The 27,037-nt window shown below is 40.4% G+C and overlaps 1 protein-coding gene across 17 annotated transcripts in view; it reads left to right on the forward strand.

Annotated features, from left to right (window-relative positions):
• KIAA1217 (KIAA1217 ortholog) overlaps positions 1 to 27,037 on the forward strand; it is a 374,649-nt gene that overhangs the window by 285,250 nt on the left and 62,362 nt on the right. For 15 of the 17 annotated variants that reach the window (XM_069776954.1, XM_069777068.1, XM_069777043.1 and 12 more), the window contains 2 exons: positions 4,231 to 4,429; positions 9,882 to 9,975. In XM_069776954.1, the coding sequence (XP_069633055.1) occupies positions 4,231 to 4,429; positions 9,882 to 9,975 (293 nt within the window). Of the gene's footprint in view, positions 1 to 4,230; positions 4,430 to 9,881; positions 9,976 to 15,385; positions 15,681 to 26,525; positions 26,782 to 27,037 lie in introns of those variants that run through there. The other 2 variants (XM_069777027.1, XM_069777036.1) reach the window with 2 other exon arrangements.

Below are 27,037 nucleotides of genomic sequence, written 5' to 3' on the forward strand. Positions count from 1 at the left end.
AGCACAATTATCTCCCCACTGATTGTAGGAACATCTGACTGTGTATGTGTTCATTCCTCTATAACGATTATGGACAACATAGGGACAAAAATGCTAAAGACTAAGGGGAGAGAGAGCTCATCATAGATTAAAATGCCTTCTCTTCATTTCATTAAATGCCTTTGTATTCTAGAACCTTAGCTTTTCCCATTGCTTTTGCTCAGTGTTTGTATCTCAGCACCATAAACTGCCCATCCCATTGCTGATGACTTTCAAGTGAGAATCACTGAGTTACCATCTAAGTTTTGTGATTTGCTGAAATTTGATGATGACTGGTGGTAACTGCATTGAGGACTTTGTGTTCCCAATCCTCCTGTTTGTATTGGCCATGGGAGAAAAACATACAGTGCATCTACACTGCAATTACTGTGGTGAATTCAGTTTGTGTAAAATACTCTGCCTAGGTTTAGCCTACCTGTGTTGGTTATTGGTAGATGCAAAGGCATGGCAGCACAGAATCTGCTCAGGCCCCAAAGTCTGCCTGAAAATGTAATAAAGGTTTCAGCAGTTAGTTCAGCTGTCCTTCTACCATTGTGTCACTAGGAACATCCAAACTGGGTGATGTAAAACCGCCTTAATTGTTTATCTACATGAGCTGCAGTGAATTCAGTGTAGATGTTTCTGTAATCACTAATTCTTGAGCAGATCTGGTATTGTTTTCCTTTTCCAAATAGTTTCCAATGGCTAGATAGCTTTTGAGCCACTTACAAAGCATTTAGCTGTGGCAGTACCTCTCAGACAGCTGGTGGAAATACAAACTTCAGTAGTAATTTTACTGTCTCTACATTTTTCCTCCTCCATCTCATTCTGGGCTGCTAAACATCTGCAAAGTGGATGCACCAATATACCTTGGGGGCTCCTGAGCTGGAAAGCAGCTTGGCAGAAAAGGTCTGGGGATCCTGGTGGACATTAAGCTGAACGTGAGCCAGCAAGGTGCCCTTGTGGCAAAGAAGGCCAATGGTATCTTGGGCTGCATATTAGACAAAGTATTGCCAGCAGGTCGAGGGAGGTGATCCTTCCCCTCTACTCAGCACTGGTGAGGCCACACCTGGAGTGCTGTGTCCAGTTCTGGGCTCCTTGGTACAATGGAGACATGGACATACTGGAGAGAGTCCAACGAAAGGCCACAAGGATGATTAACTCGGTTGGAGCATCTCTGCTACGAGGAAAGGCTGAGAGAGCTGGAACTGTTCATCCTGGGGAAGAGAAGGCTCAAGAGGAGGGATCTCAGCAGTGTATAAAAAGTACCTGAAGGGAGGGTGCAAAGAAGACAGAGCTAGACTCTTTTCAGTGATGCCCAGTGACAGGACCAGAGGCAATGGGCACCAACTGAAACATGTGAGGTTCCCTCTGAACATCAGGAAACACTTCTTCACTGTGAGGGTGACCAAGCACTGGCACAGGTTTCCCAGAGAGGTTTTGGAGTCTCCCTCTTTGGAGATACTCAGAAGCTGTCTGGACACCATCCTGGGGAAGTGGCTGTAGGTGTCCCTGCTTGAGTGGGGAGGTTGGACCAGATGACTTCCAGAGGTGCCTTCCAACCTCAACCATTCTGTGATTCTGTGATCTTCCATTTTATTGTGTTTTTACACCACTGCAGAAGCTATACCTGCTCCATCTCTTACAAATAGCAAGAGAGTAAAGGTGTTTCTTCCTGGCACAATTCAGTGTTGTGCAGACACCTGAGATGGCTCAGAAAGAGCACAGTGTGCTTTTAGTGATCCATGCTCAGGCAGGACATCTGTGCCTTGAGTATGGATTGGATACGTACGCTCAGCTGGGCTTACCAGTTCCCGTTTCCTCTGTATCCAAAGTAGTTCAGCTGAGCATTTGCCTCTGTATCTGCTCCCTAGTGCTGTGGATCCCAGGAAGTTTCTTAGTCTGGTTGCAGTCTTGTGCAGCCTTTTTGCTGCTGTGCAGGTCCGAATAAGCCTTCCCACATTGGAGATGCTTATGAGAAGACCTTTTGGTGGTCTTTAGGAGCCAGGCCCAGCGTAGTCAGAGGTAATGAACCCCAGTCTGATGTCTGCTGTTGATTGGGATGGCTCTTCTCAGTGCTTCAGTCCTTGGAGGGCTTTGTAGCATAGGACTGGGCTGTAGCAAAGCTAATAAGTCACACTTGTGCAGTACTGGCCAGTGGAGTTCATGCACCCGCTGGTTATGGGGGAGTCAGCACAGCCCTGGCAGGGGCAACACAGGCATTGTGGAAAAGGTATTTAATATCTCTTCACTGAGTCCCTGGTCTGTGTTATCCATGTTTTTTCCATTATTGAGCATCTCACAGCCTCCCATTCCCTGAAAGTAGAGAGTTAGCTATATCAGAATGGTGTTCTCCTTGTCCTGAGTGAATAAGAATGTCTGTATTTTGCAGTTCAGCATCTAAGATTACTCACGTTTCTCCCTGAGTGCTAAAGATGACTATTAACAGTGTTGTGAAATTGAAAGGATCCAAAATTGCTCCTGTTTTTTTGTGAGACCCCAGTTCTACTCCTGCTAGGTGTTTCCCCTGGAGCTTTGTGATGGGTTGACCCTGGCTGGATGCCAGGTGCCCACCAAAGCTGTTCTATCACTCCCCCATCCTCAGCTGGACAGGGGAGAGAGAAATATAACAAAAAGCTTGCGGGTCGAGATAAGGACAGGAGAGATCATTCACTAATTACCGTCACGGGCAAAACAGACTCAATTTGGGAAAATTAACTCAATTTATTACAAATCAACCAGAGTAAGGTAATAAGAAATAAAACGAAATCTCAGAACACCTTCCCTCCACCCCTCCCTTCTTCCTGGGCACAACTTCACTCCTGGATTTCTCCACCAAGCCCCCCCAGCAGCACAAGGGGGACAGGGATGGGGTTTACGGTCATTACACGTTATTTTTCTGCTGCTTCACCTCCTCAGGGTGAGGGCTCATCACACTCTTCCCCTGCTCCAGCGTGGGGTCCCACCCACGGGAGACAGTCCTCCATGAACTTCTCCAACGTGGGTCCTTCCCACGGGCTGCAGTTCTTCACGAACTGCTCCAGCATGGGTCCTTTCCACGGTGTGCAGTCCTTCAGGCACAGACTGCTCCAGCGTGGGTCCCCCACGGAGTCACAAGTCCTGCCAGAAAACCTGCTCCGTGGGCTCCTCTCTCCACAGATCCGCAGGTCCTGCCAGGAGCCTGCTCCAGCGCAGGGTTCCCACGGGGTCACAGGCTCCTTTGGGCAGCCACCTGCTCCGGCGTGGGGTCCTCCCTGGGCTGCAGGTGGATATCTGCTCCACCATGGACCTCCCTGGACTGCAGGGGGACAGCCTGCCTCACCATGGGCTTCCCCACAGGCTGCAGGGGAAGCCCTGCTCTGGCGCCTGGAGCACCTCCTCCCCCTCCTTCTTCACTGACTTTTGTGTCTGCAGGGTTGTTTCTCTTACATGTTCTCACTCCTCTCTCCAGCGGCTGTTTCTCACCCTCCCAACTTTTTTCCTTCTTAAAAATGTTATCGCAGAGGCGTTACCACTATCGCTGATTGGCTCGGCCTTGGCCGGCGGCGGGTCCGTCTTAGAGCCGGCTGGTATGGGCTCGCTCGCTCTCGAACACAGGGGAAGCTTCCAGCAGCTTCTTACAGGAGCCACCCCTGTAACCCCCCCCGCTATCAAAACCTTGCCACACAAAACCAATACAAGCTTTATACTATATAATGCCAGCAAATTGAATTGTGAATATAAAATTCCTAGTGCTAAAATGGAAATCTGTTTTTGGCAGGGTTTGTTGGGTAAGTATGAAGCTAAAATACAAAATTTATGTTTAAGAAAAACTGGGTGCTATAAACGGATAAACTGCTTCCTCAATTGCTTGAAAAAAAAAAGTACCTTGTGATTTACCAACACCTTCCACTGCAGAGCAGACTTGGTGTGTTTGGGATTTTCCATTAGCCTTCTTAAGGTAAACTTCTGATTTATCTAACTGAAGAACAGTAAAAGGCTTCTCAGCAAAGTGCAGTACTGGGGCAAGCATATTTATCAAGGCACAACCGTGTCACTGTTCTATGCTCTGTGTTGAAAAGGAAAACGTTGTATGTGCTTTACAAGTAAGGAATGTGAGCTGATTTTTCTCTTCTCATTATGGGCTTGGTCTGTGTTCCACATGGACTTTGAAGCCCGGATCGTTACTGTGCACTTAAGAATATGTAACTTGCTATTATCTTTTGCTTGTAGGTGTTTTATATCTTCAGTATGGAGATGAAACAAAGCAGTTGAGGATGCCGAATGAAATCACAAGCACAGACACAATTCGTGCCCTTTTTGTAAGTGCCTTCCCCCAGCAGCTGACAATGAAAATGCTGGAATCACCCAGTGTGGCCATTTACATCAAGGATGAGAGCAGAAACATATACTATGAATTGTGTGATGTGAGGTAAGTAAACACAGAATTACAGCTGTTGGTTTTTTGTTTGTTTTTTTGGTTTTTGGTTTTTTTTGTAGTACACTTACAGAATAAAAAGGAGTGGAGTTGATAAGTATCTGACAGATAGTGGCCTGACACATAAAGGCATGTTCAGTGGTATCTGACTAATATGGGAGGTCTGGTCTGACACTGCCTTCAGCTGTAGGTGCAATATCTGCTGCACAAGCCATTGATAAATGGCATACCTTGTTCAAATATTCATATAATACATGCAAGTTCACATATTTAATATTTTATTGAATTTTAACTGAGACATAAATATTTAAAATATGCAGCACAAAATAAACATTTACTGAAAAACTGTTTTTTTCTTTGCTGGTAGTGCAAAGCCTGATCCTTGTGAGCTTAAAGTTACAAATATGAATGTCACCAATGTCCTCACAACAGTGCCAGTTCTGCATCATCTAACACTGCCAAAGGTCTGTGGCACTGGTGACTGCTGCTGCAGCAGCCCCACCACCTTCCTGTTTTATGTCAGGATGCAGCAACTAATGCAGTCACTTCCCTTCACTGATTCAGAACTTGGTCAATAAATGATCTGACTAACATCTGGGTGCACCTTTCCATCCTTTATTTCGAGGGAGTGCAGCTGCATAATAAATCATATTCCTTCAGTCCTGATGTCTGTGCACTTCGAGCAGAAGGACCAGGTTCTCAAGGTCCCTAGAAAGTCCCAAATCACGCAGCAACAAAGCTCTCAGGCACACGTCAGACATGTTACACTCTGTAAAGCTGTGCAGGGAAATATGGCGGGCCTTTGTGTCATCCTTTTCATAGGAAGTTACATGTTGAAAAGAATGGACAGAGGAGCATAACAAGATGAAGGAGAAAGCAGAAAAGGTGTTTCCTCTCTGCCAGTCTGCCACAAGTGCAGGGAAATGATGTGAAAGTAAGAGAAGTGTACTGTCCACTGCTGCCTTGTTTCTTCTGGAGATCCTGTGGCTCAGGTGTTTCTCCATATCACGTTGTAGTTAAAAGAGCAAGTTGGAGCTTTTCTAGCCTTGCCGCTTCCAATTCCCCCATTCCTCTTCTTAGTCTTTTGAACAGCACTGCAGTCCATTTTCTCACCTCTGTCTTGCTCTCCTCAGGCTGTCTATCCAGTGTCTTGTCATTAGCCAGCCTCATGGACTTCACTTTCTGGTTTGTTTTTTATTTAATCTTCCTGGCTTTACAGACTCCCACACCCCTGTTTGGCCACTGTAATGCTTATGTTAAGACCCATCTGATTTTTTGCATCATCATCATTCATCATGTATTCAAGTTTCTTATACATCAAACAGTCTATTCACAAGATCGGATCAACCAATTAATTCAAGATAGGGCTTACTATGTCTCTGTTGCCAGGTGCATTATTGCCAACCATCATCTGGCCTATTGGCTCCTTTTCTCTCACTTTATCCCTCCATCTTCCCTCAAGTTTCAGACTAACAGTTTATGACTTCATCTCCTCCCTGCTCCTGAGAATGTGGTTGTTGATTATCTTAATACCACACCACCTTTTTTTCCCTTGCTCCCATTGCAGGTGTCGCTCTGCCAACCTCAGGCCTGGCTCGGTCCCAACATCTGCTTCCTCTGTTCCTATGCCTGTATTGTAGAGCATTTCTACAGGAAATCCCACAACCCAGCTGACTTCCTCCATAACAAAATTCCCTCCTTCAGTTCTGCCACCCTCCTCACTAAGGAAACCTCAGCAATTCCAGCTTAATGGAGTCCAAAGCATGCACTACCAGCTGCATTTTCACCACCTTTGAATAATTTCCACAACAATTTCTCCATTTCTGTTCCTTACTCTTCACAAGGTCTTGCCAGTGTCGTCCCTCAGAGAACAGATGAAATGAAGTATCATTTTTCTGTTCTTTGCTTGCTGTGTCTTCCTTCAATTCTCTTCTTTCTTCCTTGTCTTAAATACAGGTGTTTCAGTCAACTCTTTAAGCTCGCCACCTCCCTCAGAGGCTGTCTCACATTCCTCTGTGCCTTGCATCCCTTGCTTTGTCTTTTTATTAATTTATTGCTCTATTAAAGTGCCTACTCTTACATTGCAAACATGTTTCTGTGCCTCCCAACAAAACTGTCCCTGAACACAACATACATTTCCGCTTCCCACCCCATCACCTTTTTCTCTTGCGCTGAGCAGTCACTACAACTGTTGACTGGAGTTTTACTCTTCTAATTCTGTCCTAGACCCATTTCCAACTTGTCTGGGGTTTTATTCTTCTAATTCCAACTTGTCTTTTGTTCCCTACTGTTCCATTGCAGCTGTCAAAGTCACCAAATGGCCAGCTTCTGTGAACTCCTTTTTTCTCTCGGATGTCTCATGTACTGACAGTGTTTTCTTCTTGAAACTTTTATCTCCCTTTGTATCAATGGCTGGTCTTTCCTGATTTCTTCCTGTCTCTCTCCTCTCCTTTCAGGTACCACATGAGATGTCCTCTTCTCAAACATTGATTTTCTGTTGTGTTTTTTCAGGGCTTTGTCCTCCGTCCTTTTCCTTGTCTTTACCTGTCTCCATCATCTTATCCCTGTGGATTAGTTGAATTATCAACTACCTGGTTGAATCTTCCATTTATTTTTCTGTCTCTCCTGTAGGATGGGATTCATCTGACCAAATGGAGATTTTTACATCCACATTTTGAGCTGGTTGTGATTAATCCTATAACATTGTCTGATAAATTATACATGCTAGAGAACCTAGCTGTTGATGTCTTCCCTGTGAATGCATGTAGTCGGATGACATGAATCCTACCTCTTCTGTCCAAACTAAAATCTTGATCTGCTCTTTTAATATAGTCTCATGGGTCGTTAGTTTCAGCCTAGCTTATGTTGTCCTTCATTAGGCTATCATATTCCTTCCCCTTGTCTGTCTTTTTTTTTTTTTTAATCACTGGGGACAAAGCACTATCTTTCTACTTAAGCCCCTAACCTGGTCCTTTTCTTAAAGTGGTTCAGGGCTCTGCATCCAGTGTAGTTTTCAGGTTTTTTCTGCATAACGTCCCTATGATGCAGCCTTTCCTTTCCCACCACGTAGTGAAAAAACACTCGGCTAATTCATCAGCTCTTTAATAGCAACTGCTGTAATGGTCTTTTCTTGGCAGTTAACACAGGTAATCTGGTTCACTCTTACCCATTCAAATGAAGCAACAAAGATCATTCTCCTAGTTTGACAAGCAGGCTGTTTCACATGCTTTTTTTTCATTTGTCCTCTGACTGTATCTTTTCCATCTCATTAAATATAAACTACTTGTCTTCATTATGAGGGCTCCTCCAAGCCCACTTCAACACTACTTTTCACTTCTTGTTCAGTACCAAGTGCCATCTGCTTCCACTTAGTGAATAATGGCAACTTTCATTCTACATGTCTTTAATTTTCAAACAAGTGCCTTCACGCTCGTTCTCGGGCAGTCCTCTAACATGCTTGGAAGGCGTCCTCTGCAGACATCCGCAAAGCCACTGTGTTGGTCTCCTTCCCGCTCTCTCTGTTGCGCTGCCTACTCCGAGCATGCCTGTGGTCCCAGGATCTGCTTATTGCTCCTCTGGCTTGAGAGACTATGGTGTTCTCATTTCTTTTTGTTCCCTTATCTTTCTGCAGCTATCCTGTTGTCTTTTGTGTCTTCTATTCATGTTGTAAGCTGGTGAAGAGGTTGTATTCCTGGGGTGTTTATACAGCACACACAGATCAATGAGGCCTTTGAACATGCCAGGGGCATCTGGGAGCTACAGTAGTGCAAATAATAGTAATAATAAAAGTACAGTAATATATACCTGTTATCAGTAATGTTTATCTTTGAATAGCAACATGAGGTGAAATAGAATTCACTTCAGAGATCAAATGCCGAGTATTCTGGTGCTTTGCCTTGCAGCAATGTTTTACTTTAAAGTATCATGTTTCTACAAGAAATATTTACAGAGAACGCTTTTAAAGTTAGTTGAGGTACCATCTCATAGCCATCAAACAGAAAAGGCAGCAGATAAAATTTATTTAAATTAATAATATACTGTTTCTTGTACTGAAGATGAGAGAGCTTGCTTTGTATCGAAAAGAACACATTTCCAAGTCTGAGGCAGAAAATGGTAACTGAGACTCCCAGTGCAAGTCTCAAAGCAAAAGGGTCATGTCTGCAAGATGGAAAACAGTTTATGTTACCATAAATAATTGAAGAACTTGAACTTGCTGCAAGGTAGCTATTTTCCTATGCAGTCTACAAGTAAACACTCATAAATACTAAACTTCTCATCAGCCAGTTCTTAAACAGAAGGCACTGATCTGTCTCTTAAGCTGTGGCGTGTCTTTAATAACTACTTGACATCTACAACAGCAGCACACGTTCTGACTAGCTACCCGTTCAAAGCAATCACTGATTGTAATATGACATTGTAAGAAAGAAATTGGACCTGCCCAAGAATCCTTTCCTTCATTTTTAAATGATAATACCAGTGATTACGATCGGTTCACTAGACTTGTAGCTGCACCTGGAGGAAAGGAATTCAGTCACATGCGTAAGTAAATTCTCTAGAGACCACTACTGGGAAATGAAAGGAATTGTAGCTTTGAAAGGACATAAGTGAGCGTAGATTGGAGGCTTTGCGACTGATTAAATGTGAACAAGAAATCAGCAGAACTCAGTGCAAGTGTCTAAGACATAAAATTATTGGAAGGTAGGTTTTGAAACAGAAAACTGCTGTCATCTAACTCTTTTGTAAATGTAGTCGTTGAAAAATGAACTAATCAATGACAAAGTGTTGGGTCCTAATTAAACAAAAATATTCTCTTAAGGCTTTCCATCTAAACCATTTCTGTGGTAGCGTTCATCAAAACTTTTGCATGTTTATTTGTTTTTGTAATTCGTATTTTTTCCCGAAAAAAACCTGTCTTTATTATAGATAAAGTTTAGAGGAAGGATTTATCTGCTACTGAATTTTGAGCTTTTGTGGATTTTTTTTCAGGTTTGTGAACAAACTGATAATTAGAATTGCCTCAAGAATAATTGCAGTTAGAAAGACTGCTTTTCTTTTGATATCCTTGCTTCTTAGAATAGCAAAAATTCACGTGGGCTGAGTACACAATAAAACATGTAAATATTAACTAAATCCTTTTGAGTACCATGTAAATGTTGAAGCTCTATTGTCTTCAAAGTGTTTTCACTCTATGGCAGGATCTTGAAAGAGTCTTAACACTATCTAATTTTTATGGGTGTGGAGTTGTAGTGAAAGAATAATACTTCCCATGGGAAAGAGAATCAAAGTAGGCTTTTGTTTGTTTGTGTGTGTCTAAATTATGGCATTTAGGTTTTTCTTATAGGTCAGCTGCAGACCTACTATGTTTGTCTGTTACCTGAAACTTTCGGGCAACAAAATAAATAAAACTACTTTCATCTGTTACCATTGCTGATTCTTTTGATTCCAGGAATATTCAAGACCGATCTTTCCTTAAAGTTTACAACAAAGATCCTGCACATGCATTTAATCACACTTCCAGAGCTGTAAATGGAGATATAAGGGTAAGTACTAGTGCTGCATTTATATTCCTCTTTCCTCCAGCTTTTATGTTAAATGTTTAAATTCTTAACTGTAGTATGTACACAACAATTCATAAAATTGAGGGTATATGTATGACACATATACAGAAGAGGGAATTGATTATGCTTACCATAAGGTTTCTTAACTGCTTTGCTTTTTCCAATTACTTGCCCTGAGCATTAACAGGTTTTTTTGTTCTTGTTTGCTAGCGTTAAAGCATGTGAATCAAAACATAGCCTTTAATTGCTTATTTCAGGACACAGACAATGCTCAGAGTTTATACAACTCCTTATTTCATGTTTCCAAACCTTTTACAGTGAAGTATGACATGGTGTTAGTTCACTCCAGCAAGGCTTCAGCGTGGACTGCTTTGCAGTGGCTGAGCAGATGTACCTAGCTTGAAGTCTGCTGAAACACTTTGTAAATGACCATTTCAAATAGGAAATTCTGATAAATACCTGTTGTGGTGTAAATGGTTTTGTCTTTTTCTAAAATTTTCTACCTGCACTGAACAAGGACTAGGACATTTGCATTTTCAAGTGAACATTTTGTATTGGGAAACTATAGGGAAGGCATTTGAAACATACTAGATTTCTTGCTGTGGCTGGCTCTATCTTTTGCTGGACTGTTACCTCCCACCTTGATGGCAGCTGTGTGGCACCTCTGCCACTGTGTCACCCACAGCTAATGTTGCAGGAGGAAGGGGTGGTGGTATTACACAGCCTCACCTCCTCCCCGCCCATCCTAGGTCTGTCCCCAGGAAACGATACAACCACATGAGCTCAATGGAGCCAGAAGGGAATGCCCCTACTGTCCTACCTGCTTTGTGGCTTTTATGTGTGCTCCAAAGCTGATTCAACCGCATGGAAAATTTCCCGTGAAGTGATTTGCTTAATTGTACATTTGCTTCTTGGTTGCATTATCAATTCTGAGCATGTCTTACTGCTTTATTATTAATATTTCATGTAAGCAGTTCTGCTGTTTCAACAGTTTAGGGCCTCATTATTTTAGAAAGATTGCAATAGTTTGTTTACAGGCAGTATTCTCAACCACCTCTCATTTATGTACTTCAATTGTAAAATGGTCTTTTTCATAGGTCAGATATCTAATTACTTGATTATTCACACTGCTGCACACACAACATGGGAGAGCAAATAGATGTGCTTCAAAGAGCTGATGTGATAGTTTTTAGTGTCTTCTTTAAGGTCCTGAAATTCTTCAATTCTAGTTATATTCCTGTAGCAGTAACTGGATGTATCTGATACATCTCATTCGTATTTGAAGGCATGACATACTATCATTGTGCATTAAGAAATTAACTCATGTAACAATTTCACTGTGGCTTTATGAAGTTATGCTATACTGTTCTTATTCCATGTGCAGTGGATGGTGAATGTACCTACTGTGGCTTTATTTGTGCTCTCGACCTGTTTTCAGATATGGTTAACTACTGTGTTAGCTACATAGATTCAAAAGTAAAGATTACTTCTTTGGCCCTCTTCCAGGCATTTACTGCCTAACAGAGTTGTTGTGAACACAGGTGCTGCTTCTGTGCAAAAACTGTAATAATTTGTATTGCTTATTTTAAAATACCATGTTGTACAACAGATATGCACACTTGACATCTCCTGATTAAGCCTGAGTTATCTCTCTTCGGCCGTAACTTGGAAATAATGGTGACAGAGCGATGACCTTTCCAGAAGTGGTGATTTCATGGTAGAATATTGTGTTTTGCTCTGTTGAAATGCCAAAGATGCCATTTCAAAATTCTGTGCATCCAACAAAACAGCTACTTTCTCATTTGGCTTTTCCTTTGCATTGGCAAATTTCTTTGTCTTTCTGGTCTGAGAGGTGAAGTCAGAGCCAGGACAGGGGCTTTGTGGAGAAACATGCAAAAAGTCTTCCCTTTGATCTATGTGAACTTCTGCACTTCAAAGTTATGAGCACAGAAACAAGCGACTTCTTGAGCTCCGGAAATAATGAAACCTGTTTGTCTAAGGATGTGTGTCTTCTGGTTGGGTTCTTCCTTGTGCAGCAACACTCAGATCCTAACTGAGGCTTTTCCCAATGTAGAGGGTTGTGATAATGCTCTTTCCAATGCTCATCCTCTGGAATCTAAAAAGCTGGAGTACACACTGCAACTTTTCCTCTATTCAGCAGAAGTACTGTAGGATCTTCTTGCAAGTCTCTAATTTGGCAAAATTTGTAGAGACATAGTAGTCTAATGGTTTCTACCCTTTGGCTAAATCTGGTTTGAAATTTGCCTGCAGATTCACAGGTTATTAGGTCAGGGGAGACAACCACCAAAAAGCAGATGGATTATCTCTCTCTCTTTCCTTAGCAAACCAGATTAAAGGGGTTGGAAATGTGGGGGACTAAGTGAGAAACATGTACATTTTATGTACTGGTATTGCATGGTACCTAAAAGATTGTGGAAAAACCTTTGCTTCTCATCCCTCCTTCGGGTAAATTGATGTTCTTCAATTTCACATGATATATGAGTGCTAAACTCACTACGGTGGGAAGAGGGTAGTAACTCTTGTAAACACTGTGCTCTGCATCATGGTTAACTGTTTCAAAAAAATACAGAAAAGCAGCTTATTGTCAGACTGGTTGAAAGAACAGTATTTAGAATATCATGAATTAGCCATTGTAAGTACATTTTTCCATGGTGATACTGTGAGTGTGGTTGTATCTCCTGCCATATGTGAGTTAAGGCTTTGGTTTTTTGAGGTTTGGGAAAGTTTTGCCTTTACGGATTTTTCTACTGTTTGCTTTCTTGTCCCTTTGGAACCTTTATCCCTGGGTTTGATGATGTTCAGGCTTCTATTCATGTGATTTATAATCATTTCCATGTAACAGACCCAAAATAATCTCAGAAAATAATGTTAGCTGCCAGCTGGGACACCTGTTTTAACTACCAAACAGATGTGAGACCTGTATAAGAATTGGCAGTAACACTTGAAGTATTAAGTATTATCCATATGGACAAGAAGACTCAGAATGTGCGAGAGGAATGTGGGATGTGTGAGTTTCATATCTCCTATCAAACTGCTCAGCTTTCATGTTCATTAATTCTAATTTTCCTGGTCTTCTTTCTGTTTCATGCATTTTTCTGAATGGGTTGTGTTTGAGAAAAGGGATTTTGTTTGGGGTCTAAGCAAGCTCTAAAGGACAGTTTCTCTTGAAATCCTTCAGAGTGCCTTAGTTGCTTACTGATACCGTGCCATGGCCATTTACAACTTGAAGAGCTTGGTTTGTTTCACAGGTCTGCCATGCTGAATGCTGTTCAAGCAAGAGGTAGCCATATAGTGCCATCTCACTGAATATTTGTGTTTGTGCTCTTCCTTTTTTTATAATTCCTTTCCCCAAATGTACACTAAAAATCTGTAGCAGCTGCTTCTTTGGAAAAATGTATTTTCACATTGCTGCTTTTCTTCAGTTATTCCTTCACCTGAGCTTGTAACGTTTATCAGCACTTTCTAGCTCTCTGTGCAACAATACTTTCTTCTGACAAAATACTGTCTCGTGTCCAAATGTTTAGATGATCTTTTTATTCTCTCTGGTACTGTTTTGAATTCCAGTGCAAATGCATGTACACAGCCATGCTGATCAGTGCCGTTAGAATTAACGTTTGTGACTTGCATACATGCGAAGGGCAAAAGGCTTTCTCAGACTTACTAGGTGTAGGGTCCAGGTTGCCTCTGTTCTCACATTCAGAGGTAGTGTATAGATTGAATGTCAGTAGATGACACTAAAGAACTGACGACAGATTTTCGTATGTTGCTGAATGAATTGAATTTCTTTGGAAGAGTCACAGCTCCATTTATCCTGGGTTGTTGCTGTGAGCCCCTGGTGATTCCAAGTGGAAGTGATTCCCCCACTGAATGTGCACAGCGTATTTATTTTCTGTCCTCATTCCCTACACCCTCCTTTTATGGAGTGGTTAAAAGGGGAAGAATCCTAAATTATAATCTCCCCCTTCTGTCATTGCAACTTGTCTGTGTTTCTGGTGGCACAGTTGGATACTAATAATGTTGGTTTATGCAGTGGTTTGTTTTGGGCTTCATCTGTCCTCTAATTTTGAGAATCGGGAGGGAATTTTTACTTCATAACAAACCAGTGGCTATTTTCCTTGGCAATCTTTCTCTTCCCAGCCACCTGCCCTAAAGTCTGTGGGTTACACTTTGTTTTAAAATGTCCTAGACCCACCATGTTTTTGCTTAATTCCCTGACTTGCTTAAGACTGTAGCAGGTCAGTACTTTATCCCAGACCTCTGCTGGGTGGGTGAGGCCAGAATATCCAAAGAATGCTTCTTGTGGCTGCTGTTGTATCGAGGTACGCTTTGAGGTGTTTGGGATTTTTTTTTAGAGAGCGTTTCTCCAAAAGAACAATTTGGGTAAGCTGAGTCAGAGCTGAGCTGGGGGAGCTGGGGGTACCTGGAAACTCCACATTTTCTGGGAGTTAGAATGGCACAAAGGTGATGATGTTCCTGGCAGCGATGGGGGTTTGGGCTGCCAAGGTGAGAGAGGATGAGTTAAGATGAGTTGTACAGTAAAACAAGACAGACATTTGATAAGTTGGGTAAACTGTTGTGCTGATTAGCTTTTATTAATGAAATTGCACAACAGCAGCTTTTCATTTTTCCCCTGTAAGTGCCTGGCTAGCAGGTTGCTAACATTTTAACTCTCTACGAGTTACCCTGCAAGTGCTAAAACCCCTCAAACAACTCCCCAAGAATTTAAAGCATCCAAGGAGCCTGAAATTCAGTGCTGGTTTGCAGGAGATATAGATAATAAAAGCAGGATCATGCTTCTGTGTTCTTAAGGTACCCGTAAACATACATCCAGCTTTTTTGAGATGTTTAACTTCTTTTCATTGAATTGATTGTGATCTTAACATCAATAAACATAAAAGCTGCAAATGCTGCCAAAATTACATTTGTTCATTGCATAATACAGCTGGAAAAAAAACCCAAGAAAACCCAAAAACAGCTCCTTGAACTATGTAGAGGTATTTAGAACAAAATTATTTGTTGGAAAAGAATTCAAGCAATAAATTGGGTGAATGCATTTTAGTGCTAGGATGCCTATAGGACAGCATTTATATAAGTTGCCATGTGCTTGCCTTACTGATCCTATTACTATAAAACTTTGTTTTCTTTTGGGAAGAAAAAGAAAAAAGAAAAAGCAAACTCTAATACCTCTATTATCTGATAGAGACCTTCCAAATGATACAAATCTCATCTTTCCTGCTGTTTTGCTGTCTGCTTTTTCTAATGCTCTTTTTGTCATTGAGAGGTTATGACAACATGAGCCATATTGTATTTATAAACATCACGTGTTTCCTTGATATGACTTGCAGTGTCTGCCAAACAGAACACATGGAAGAAACATTTCTCATTAGCTCAGCATTGGTTTTGGTTATACTGATTTCCGGGACAGGAAAAATGCCTTCCTTACTCAGATTTAACTTTCATACAGTAGAAAGAAAGCCTCTGAGTGTCCATGAAATCTCTTGAACAGAGACGCTGCAGCTCTTTTAGCCCACATACTTTGTCTGAGGAAAAGAGCAAAAGCAGTTTATTTTAAAGAGAAGATGTAATGGCATGTATTGCTGAAACTAATTCTGAATTAAAATACCTGCCAAAGTCGTCTAGAAACGGAACTCACGAGGAGATGTAAGGTAAGATGATGCTTATAAATAATGAAAGATATCTAATTCCTTTTCTTCTTTTTTTTTTCCCCAACTAAAAGATATTTTCAGATTAACTGGGAATTTAAATCAGAACAATGAAAACTGTTTCTTTTTCCTTAAGCCATATGAGAAAATAAATGTTTAATTGCTCTCTAAATCACCAAACTCTAGTCTCAGATTTTATGTCTAGTTTCAAACCTACATATTAAACATAAAGAGTTATTTTCCAACTTGCCATTACAAATCTTGCTGAGATTTGAACAAAATATATAAAAGAAGTCTCTGATGTTCTGGATTTTTTTTTTTTACTGATATGGATTTTACTACTTTTGCTTTGAATGGGTTGTCAGTAGTTGCCAATTATTTATGCAACTACAGAGCTGCAGACACAGAGAAGTAGCTGCATCAAATCAGACTGTGATGAAAGACTGTAAATGTACCTGTTCTCATTCATTCATATGTCCTTTGATATACAATACCTACTGCTTTATAAAGCCTAAGTTAGTGGGAAAGTGGATAGAATTTTAAGGAAAAAAAAATTTTTTTTATTGTAACTACACATAAACCAATCTATAAATCTCAAATGTTATCTGGCAAAAAGTTGGTCTGTTTAAGTATACAGATTCTGTGTTACAGTTGGATGGATACTGCATTGTGGCTTTTTTAATATGATGGCTATATATGCTTTGGTGTATTATATCTATTTCACAAACATTGTGTGTAAGGAATATAACTGTGTAGATCCTATTATTATACCAATATTTTTAAAAATTTTCAAATAATGAGGATGGATTTTAAGTTTGTATCAAGCTGGCAATTGAAAGAAAGTGTCATGTTTTTGATATTAAACTGTTCAAGGAACATGAGCTTGCCGCACCCATGCAGTAATCTTCCAGTTAGTCTAAGAGGAGTGTCATATGGTAGATATCACAAACCAGTTACCTGGAAACTCCCAGAGAGTTTTGTCTGTGGAAACAGATCAACTTGCAACCACAATACAGTTGTTTTAGTGGAATTTTTAGGGGGAGAGTTCTTTATTTCCCACTAACAGGCCTGTATTCAAGCTACCCTGCCTTTCATGTTGAGGTTTGCTTAGAGCTTGCCCTGCAGCTGATGAAGTTACTTAATGACAACATATGATCCATCTTGTGTGAAAGTCGCTTCAGCCCTTCATTAAAATTAGAAGTCTTATCTCTCACATAAGTCTGAGGTTCTCAGGCAAAGCTTTTGCTGCCTTCAGTGGGAGCTTGCCCTGAATAAAAACATAAGTATTGGATTTGAGTCCAGTTTTATTGTCTACTAGTTTCTGGTTTTATTCTTACTCCACCTCTTTTTACATAATTTGCCTTGTTCCAATTCTTTAGATGTTTTACTTTTTTTTTTTTTTAATTCTCTGCACTTGCTTTTAGTAGAACAAGTTGCACTAATTTGGCTGTTTAGTTGAAATACCTAAGTAGCTGGCAGAGTCAGATGTTGCCAGAGCTCCTTAAACTCATTGACAGATGATTAAAATGCTCATGGCTGTGACCTCCCCTATTAGGAGGGGAGGTCCTCCTTCACCTTCTTTGTAAACCAGGTAGCTTATCTGAATTGCCAGAGTCCCGTAAGCCAAAGTCCAACCAAGCTTTATGGTTTCCAGTTTGGCTTCCGAATGAGATGTTACTTGAACAGGGGTTAAAAGTCACTTTGTGGAGGTGGATGTTTTGGTACCACAGTCCCTAGAACCCAAGTAAAGTTAGAAGCAGTGTTTTTTCTTCTTCAAACCTGCCATTCACTTGTCATTCAGGACCTTAGCTTTCCCAACAAGTTTTTCACAAATCCAAAATGTGATACTTCATGATCATGACCCAAATCCTCTGCTCTCCACTGAGTCTTCACTTCAGTATATTATTAGTTACCTGCCTCTAGATAAGCCTAATGAATACTAAAGAGAATTAATTCTGTCCCTATCTTTCTTTTAACAAAGGCGAGTTAACCAGTACCTGGTGTCTAGGAGAACACAGCTACATATCTGAGGACCTTGGTTCTTCTCCATATTGGATTGTACTTTTTCTAATAAGGGCTCTGGAAAACTAATCAGACTTCTGAAAATATGAGCAGTAAAAATATCTTTTCTTGGATACATGTTAAGATTTGGGGTTAAAAAAAGCCTCAGTTGGCAAAAGCAAGACAGTTGCAAATATCAGCAGGCAACAGGACTCCATGAGAAATGACGTGATGCTGAAATAATTTTTTGTGTGAATATATGCCTTCCTTACATCATTGCATATTAGAACTCTGTGTGACTAAGTGCAAAGACCGAGTAGGTGTGTTGGGTAAAGGGCTACTATAGATACCTTGAACTTAGGATAAACTAGGTTGTTTACTTCAGTCATGCTGACCAGTTCATATATTTTTTTGGATAGAAGGAAATAAAATGAAAAGAAAATGTAGGGCTCAAACAGTATAGGAAGAAATTTGTGAGCTAAGGAGACTCTTAATTGAGGCACTGATAGCACCTCTAATATTGCAAAAGATGTACTTACAACTGCAAATACTGCTGGGCCTTATAGCTATGAGGTGCCGTGCAGCTTGGACACTTAGGTTGCAAAATCCAGTTGTATATAAGGCTTCCGTGACCATTTCTCCTGCTGATAGTGCTGACTTCAAAATGCAGCACAGCAACTTATTTCTTCTGATTTTCTATGTCCTTATATTGCAAAAACAGCTGGCTACAGGTGTAAACATGCTGCTCAGGTATTTTAACTATAAGCTGTGTTTTATAACATTTTAATATTATTTACATCCTAACCTATTCCATGTATCTGTAATAGAGATTGTATTTTGACTCAGTTCTTTGGTAATGCCAGATGAGACCAAGGGTTTCCTTTATGTTCATTTAACCATACCAACTTGTTCAGTTTTATTTGGATACAGTGCAGTGAGAAGAGATACAAATATGGAACAAAAATAAGAGCTGAGTCGTTAGTACAGCGAGTCAGAAAGCCATGCATTTATTTTGATTTATGAGTGCAGTTACTAACAGTATTTCTTTTTTTTAAAGAGCAGAAATCTGATATACAGCATATTTAAACCAAATAAAAATGCTGATCTGTACCAGAACTGTACATGTTTGAAACTATTCCTTTTTTGGAAAAAAAAAAGGGATGACCCCATCAGTTCAGTGGTGCCCTGAGGAAGTGCTGAAATTGAGACTGGTCTGAAGGGTTTGGCTCCCTGCGTTGGTGGAGGCTGTCTATGTTATGTACATGATGTGCTCGATCTCTTCAAGTAGAATGGGGAGAGGGGAGGAAATGCTTGCTGCATCTTCATGAATTACATGACTCCTGTTTGTTCTCAGAAAATTCTACCTAAAAAAGCAGCTGCGGAAAAGCAAAAGAAACAAACAGTTGGTTTGAATGCAGCACTAGTTATGAGGGGTGTCATAATGTTAACTTTAAAAAAAAAATCAGTAACAGCTTTTATATGTTCAGTCCAAACAGTCTAGTAGCTTATGGGATGGGTGGGCCATGCTATACTGATGAGATAAACGTGGATATTGGCAGACCAATGATGTAATTATGTAAATCCAACCTTTTTAGGATTGAAATGTGTTATGTTTCAGTGTGTTTATATTTTTGTCATTTGTGATAACACCCTGAAAAATCTTGGCTGAAATGCCAAGAGGTTTCTTAGTGTACTCACCATGCTATTCTGTCTGGAAAGTACACTAAGGCAGCATAGGAGAATCAGGCATGAGAGATTTATTAATGTCTCTCTGCTTAATTGGATAATTTTAACATTTTTTTTTTTTAGCTCTCACATTCCATTTGTTTGTAGGAAATGAAATACACTTGTAAATATGCAGAAATGAGTGCCTGTTCACTGCTCTGGATGATTGTCTTGCCGATCAGGAATAAAGTAATGCAGACTGGTAGCAGGGAAATAGCTCAAACAATGAAATGTTGCTGGGGGAATAAACCTCCACACAGAGGCACTGTGATTTCAGCCAGGCCAATGCAAAATGTGCTACATCTCATGCATCATTTTACTCGGATTGCCTAAAGTGTGGCTAGACTGGAAGCCCACATGGGACTGCTCTGGGTCAGGCTTTACATGGCCTTGTGCTCCCATCCGTTCCAAGCGGAGTTCACCCACTGTGTCACCCAAGTTGTTTCATTGACAGCTAATCTGTGACACTGTCAACTAGGGAATGTCAACGGGTTCAGTACAGGTGTAACCAGGCTAGTCCAAATATAAAGCCTGCTCCTCTACCTAGATTTAAGCTGATGCATGTTGTAAGCTCAACATTTTATGGCAAGAAGTGTAATATTGCTTTCCCCTTATCTTTCTGTTGGATTCTTGATTTACACCTGAAAAAAGGTGGTCTTAGTCTAGGAATGGGAAGGGCCGTTGGACATTATGATGGCCAAAGAGCTCTTGATGTGCAAGTGTGCTTGGGGTCATAAGTCTGTGTGGTCAGGGGGTTAATAACATGATGGAATTGATATGGGAAAAAGTTTTCTGACAAGTAAGGGCTGCATGCACATATGACATGTCTCACCGCTTGTCAGATTTCATCAAGCCAGAATTTCTCTTGTCCCCCACTAATGACCAGACCTGTACAAAAGGCAACAGCCACCTCAGCATTATCTCTCAGCCCTCAGTCCCACTACATGTTGAGTCTCAGAGATGTTGCACTAAGGCCTGACTTGTAGAGAGATGTTATCTTCTGCAGTGTCTGAAGGAGATGAAGCTGTTTTGAACCTTAACTACATCTTCAGTGGGAATGGCTAAACTAAATGCTAGGTTTCAAAAGCCATTTGTAGCATTAAAGTGCATCTCAAATATCTTTGCTTTGAATATGAGAGTGGATTGCAAAGGCAAGTAGTTGTCATAGCTTCTTAGCCCATGTCCTCAAGCATTCACAGGTCACCCCAGCTGCCATTTACTTGAAGTGCTCTGCTCACTTCTTTCCTAAAAAAACACCCTAATGTTCTGACCACCCCTGCCAAAACCCCCACAAAACCTCAGACTATTAACCCAAACTAAAGAAGTTTATGTTGGATGTATTTTCTTCTTTCTCTTCCCTCTTCTCCTTCCTTTCTTCCTCTCTCCCTCCCATGCCTGCTATGCTAGGCTACAGCATTGCAATAAGAACTAATGCAAAATCTTCTAGCCTTGAAGAAAATTTGCATTAGTTCATGTTTTTCCACTCTCGTTCTGTTTTCTCATTCTTCCATTGAATTTTTTGTTGAATTTCCCTTCATATGCTACAGGCTCTTTAACTCCTCTTTTTCTCATCAGTTCCTCACCTCCTAGCTTAAGTTTCCTATTTTTGTTTCTTTGTTATTTATTATCGCTTTCTTGTTTCCCTATTTAGTTCTCAGCACTCCATCTCCAACATTCATCTCTGGCCTCTTTCACAAACTCCTATTACTGTCCTTTACCCCGTTTCATTCCCTTTTTGTTTTCTCTTTTTTCCTCTTTCTTCTGTAGTTTTACACTCCAAATTCCCTATTACCTTGCCATAGAATTCTTCTTTACCTACTCTATCTCTTCCCAGTGTCACAGAATCATAGAATCATTTAGGTTGGAAAAGACCTTTAAGATTGAGTCCAAGTCATGAGTTATATATTAGTTAAATATTAGTTAAATGTTTGGAGCATATGCCTCTTGCTAATTTTTATTAAAATTTCTGCATTACATATGGACTAAGCAGGAAAAACTTCATGCTACAAACTCAGTCCTCTACATTCAGGCTTTAAAAAGTTTAGGCATAAGTAAATGTGCTAATGGTTGGACAGAGGAAGAGGAGAATGAAAAGTGGAGGTGCTTCTGTATTGGTCTGTTGATAAAGAAATAATGTTTATTACCAGCTTGAGGCTAGAGAACCTTAATTCTCAGCTCCGTCATCAAACAGGAACCACAGGCCAGGTTGGATCCACCAAGGTGGATCACAGCAAAGTTCATTGCATGGACTAGTAAGCAGCAGCTGGAATGGAGCTGCCATTATCCCTTCTAGTTATAGTATCTCAGGCTTGACTTATAAAGAAAAAAAAAAGGAAAAAAAATAGAAAGAAAAACAGAGCAGGGAGTGAGCTAAATGAAAAGACATATGGGCAGGCTCACTATAGAGAATTAGGAAAAAACTCTAATCCTGACAAGCTTAGGGTAGAAATTGCTGCCCATTGCAGTCAGTGGCGAGAGGTTGGGAACACCAAAGGGCAGCTTGTCCCACCAGGCTTTAGGGGGAATGAGCTGACTCTGGAGGGTGCCTGGCTGACTGTCTTTTAATGCAACATTAGGTGAGACAAATCCTCAATACAGAGCAACTAATAGTGCCGTCTTAACTTTTGAGAGGTGCTTAATGCATATATGTCTGCGATACGTACTGTGATACTTTCCTATAGCTAGGAAAATGTCTTTGTTTAAATCAGTACAGAAATGAGGGGGAAGCATGAGGTTTAAATTACAGGGTAGAGAGACAGACTGCAGACCTGACGTAATAGTTCAGTTTTGCAGAACCTTCTTCATGCGACTCCAGTGAGAGTTGGCTATATTTGCTCTAGTAAACTTAAAATAAATTTTTGAGGGCCTGGAAACTCTCCAGCACAGGATTTCCCACTTGTACTTGCTTGCCTTTAATTTTTTAAATCCCTAAAAATCTAGAATTCCTCATTATGTTGATCTGCCATCACCAAAGGATAGGCCAAAAATGTACTGCTGGTATGCAAAACATATATGTATGTATGTATACATGATGTTAATATACATGTTACAATGAAGCATTGGTCTCTTGGAGCTCAGATGCTCACTTGTACGCTGGTTCAAAGGCCTCGTATACAGGTTGCTCCATACTGCAAACTCCAGCTGTTCTACAGAGCGTGCTTCTTTGACAGCAATAAAGCTGTAGAGCTGCCTGTCCGCTTTATAGTGGTTCATTCTAGCTAGGAGTTACGTGCTCTGTGGTGTGAGAGGGCTGTTTGTTTGTTTGCATTTTTTTTAAGAACTAGGGAGTTTGGAATAAGTATAAGAGAACTTTATGGCACTTGTGTCTACTCCAGAGCATATCTCTTCACTGCGTGCCTTCAGAATCAGTAAACAGAGGGAGTAACAAACAATATGTATGTTTAGGAGATGATAGTGTAGTCTGTACATAATCTCAGATCCAGTATGTGTCAGGCAGCCAGAACTGTTCTGTTCCCTCCCTGTTTGTTTAGCTTGGCTTCCCAAATTCAAAGAGCTTCTGTAGGATTTTCAGTCTTCAGGGAAACACCATACACATCCTTGTAGGTATAAATATGGGCAGTGGGCTGGAGAGCTGGTGTGAGAAAGTTGAAGCCAATTTGAAGGAGTTAGTCAGGGTCATGGAGAGCAGCGTGGAGTGCAGGGTGGCACCAGCACAGCCTGGCTGAGTGCCGGGCTGTGTGTCACCTCCGTGCCTTTGTGAAGGACAGCAATTTGGGTGTCTGTGTTCTGCTCCCCCATTTTTGCCATGGGGAAGCACCTGACACTGAGATCAGGATTGGATATGACCACTTTTTTCTTCCTCTCCTGAATGTTTGGAGGCAAAGCTAGGGGTCAGTCTTTCTCCTTTCATTGCAGAAAGTGGATAACCACACTGAGAGGTTTCTGTCACAGTGCTTGCCCAAGTATAGGGAAGAAAGATGCTGATGGTGGTTCTCCAGCTGTCTTCAAGAGTCTTGTGTATGAGAGGCTGCGGATTTAGGAGATCCTGCGGACAACTCCATACATAGGTCTTTGTCCTCCTACACTGTTGGTGTCTTGGATCAGAATTAGAAGCTGGGTGGGCTATAGGACTGGTGAGGTGGCATGAGATCTCCCTTGGCAAAAAAAACACCCCAAAAAACCGCAGACCCAACCCCCAAACCCAGGAGAAAATAGTGCTTCTTTTGTAATACAGCTGTAAAAGCCATCATCAGCAAACTGTCTTTCCATTTGGATTCTGCTGGACTGAACTAACTTGTTGCATTTAAGCAAACCCCCATTGACTCCATCACCAGCTTCGCTCCAGAGTGCTGAGAATGAAAACAAGAAGTCCTGAGTTAGTGACAAGCAATCCATCCTGTAAGTGCTTCCCTGTTTTCTGTCAAGGAAATGGTTGTTTACAGCAGTACAAGGCATTAACTGCTTAATTATTTCCATCCATGAAAGTATTATTAAGGGAATAGCAACCAAAAGAGCTGTTATCAGGAACAGAAAGAACTTTGATCAGCAGTCAAGCAATAAGTTACATCTATGCCACATGTGTATACCCCACAGTAGACTTCAAAATATTCTCTGGCTTTATAATTGTGCGTTTTACGTATGTTGTGTCTCTAACATTTTTTCTGCTTAAAAATGAGGAAAGCAAACAGAAAATAAATTAATGTGATGGGCAAATGGATGGAAAGGTCCAACAGACCAACATAGTTAATAACATAGAAGAAAGTAGGGTGACTGCCGATTTAGCTCAGTGGTAACTTGGGCTTATCATAAACATAGACATTAGCACTGATTTTAAAGTAATAAGCTAACCTAAACTTCCAGGCTTGATCTCAGTGAAGCATAGGGTGTTGTGTCTCTTAGGGGCATCCTCCTTGTTTACACAGGGGGTTAAACTGAAGAGGAACTCTTGTTCTGTACAGTACGTTATAAACAAGTATATGGCAAGTAATTAAACATGGGATAATACATGGCAAGTTAGACAAGGCTTGAGGGCTCTGATAAAGTAATTGAAATGGAAAGTGATGCTTGAATGGTTTGTATGCATTGTTAGAACCTACAAATTAAATTACAGCCTTGGTAATGATATATCTGTGCAATATTTATGATGTTGTGCCTGATGTATTTTAAAATTAAAAGAAGATTCATTCCTCTCATGAACAACTTTTTGTATGCATCAGATGTACTTGAAGACTCTTGCATATAGTGCCAGATGTATGGAGAACTAGTTATAGTATGTCTGATGTTCTGGGATATACTTTATCATACTAGAGTCCAATTACTGAAAATGTGCATCCTACCAGCTTGCAATTCATTGCAGAGAAACTGCAGTGAAATATAGTGGTCTTTTTTATCCTGCATATTAGCATAATAATGTGATTTCTCACTGCAGGTTTGTTAGCCTGTAAGAAACAAACATGGATTGAAGAATATACCCTGCAACTGTTGGAAAGCATGTGTGGCATAAAAGTATACTAGGATAATTTGCTTGTACTTTTTACTCTTGATGGTTTTGAGTCTGGTTGGTCAGCAGACCTAAGCAGCTTTTTAGCTAGGTCAAGTATATACATCCATTCATTAAAAGGGGATGCTTGACTGGTTAGTTAAACCTGCCAAATATAAACCAGATGCTTCAATGGTAAATACTGCTTTACTTCTATACTGCAAGAAACAAGCCTTGACTGATTAAATTTGAAATAAAAATAAATAGGTTTAACATTGTTTCTGTGCCATAATAATACTTTATTATAGTTCTAGTGCAAATATTTAATAAAAATAATATTTTAAAGTATTTTACAGTGAAACTGAAAACTAAATATTGAAGACAAAATGAGTATTTTTTACATTTCTGAAAAGACTGCTTATATTATACTACATATCAATTTTGTGAAGTTCTGGTCAAGACCAATAATGGTGTATAAATTTACAATGTACATTACAAATCAGTCTACAAAGCCGGAGGGCTTCTCTGCTGTTGGGCTGGGTGTAGTAAGGGGTGGCACACCTTGATTTTTAGTTTTTGCTATCAGATGTGCTCTGATCTTTGTCCTGTTACTTAAATGCTTTGTGTCAGATTGTCCTTTTGTAGCGGAAATGAATGATGCCTCCCTCACTAATAGCTGAGAGACTGAGAGCAGTACTGTGAAACAGAAATGTTACTCCAGTGAGGTCCCATTATGACTTGTTCTTCACAGTGATATTAGCTCATGGTCATGTGCTTAAATTGTATTTTGATTCATTTGAATGCCAGTCATGATGATACAGGCAATTTTTTACTTGCATAAAACCAAAAACAAGCAAAAAAACCCCCAAACCCACAGCAAAAAAACCAACCCCCCCAAACCAGAAGATAACTGCAGGACTGGGAAGTGCTCACGTCATGAGATTTTCCCCTATGATATTTAAGTGCCATCTCTTTTAGACTGTAAATACTGTATTTTTAAGTAGACATTTTCTATATTCTGTGGTCTTTTGGGGTGAGGGGATGGAAGGGAGGGAAGCATCCTTTCTGTTCTAAGTTTTTTTTTGACATTTGCTTTCTCTATTGTGCCCTTTTTTAAAAAAAAAAAAAACTAATCATAATGGCTAGTATGGTGTGCTGCAGAGATAACAATGAGATTGATTTATGGGAGCCCCAAAGTTCAGGTTAGCCAAGCAGCTCAGGTGCGTGGTTAATGAGTAGACAGTCTCCTCTACGGGAGGGGCTTGCACTTCCTTCTACCAAATGCCACTACCAATCTGAGTATGTGAAAAGCTTCTAAGGTTTATAACTGCTGTATTTTTTTCTAGAATTGTATGTACTGGGTTTGCTAAATAATTGGAGGTCTTCACTTATTGGGGAATTAATGTGTATGTGTTTATATTGTTGCCTTTGAAATTCAGTCTTACCTAAACAGAGGTTACTCACTATTTTATTTATGGCTTTCCCTTTTGTGAGTCTCTCTTGTGCTTCTTTCCATAATGTTAGTGTCTTTCTATACATCTTATAGGCACACATTAAAAAATGGTTGAGCGATTGAATCACATAGTGTTGCACAGTTTGTGACTGGGTGACATGCCAAGGAGGTTATTTAGTGACTAATTTCGAAGGGGAGGAGAAATTGCAGGCTTGTCATGTGGAAAAGTACTTCAGTCTATTGAAGCAGCATTACTTAGATGACCGGGTAAAGCAAGATGGCCTGCCCCTGTTGTGAGCAGGGGGAACAAGGAACATTTTTACTGTTTCAAAACCTTTTCCCAGAAGGCATGGACATACAAAATATTATACTGTAGACTGAGGATTTAGATTCAAGGCTGAAAACAAAAAGTGCTTTATTAGAAGAAGTGGAACCAAATGTTCATCTCACTGCTGTAGCCATACAAGTGATTTCCTTAAATAACAGTAAGTGACTTTCATTATTTCAAAGCAAAAATCTTATCGAAGTTTGTTTTATTTGTCTGTAGATAACAATATTGTCTAAGAGTGTAATAAGAGTGCTACTGTGTTTAGTTGTAGAAACAAATACCCAGAGTAGCATCAGGATAGCTGAAGAAATTATGCCTGAAAGAGCAGACTGTGTAGGATTTGGTCTGAAACTCTCCTCTCTGCTTGTTTGCATGATCCATCTTCAGCATGCACATTGACTTAAAGGCAAGGT

This window comes from Haliaeetus albicilla, chromosome 2 (assembly GCF_947461875.1).
Source record: "Haliaeetus albicilla chromosome 2, bHalAlb1.1, whole genome shotgun sequence".
In the NCBI taxonomy this organism is placed as follows: Eukaryota; Metazoa; Chordata; class Aves; order Accipitriformes; family Accipitridae; genus Haliaeetus; species Haliaeetus albicilla.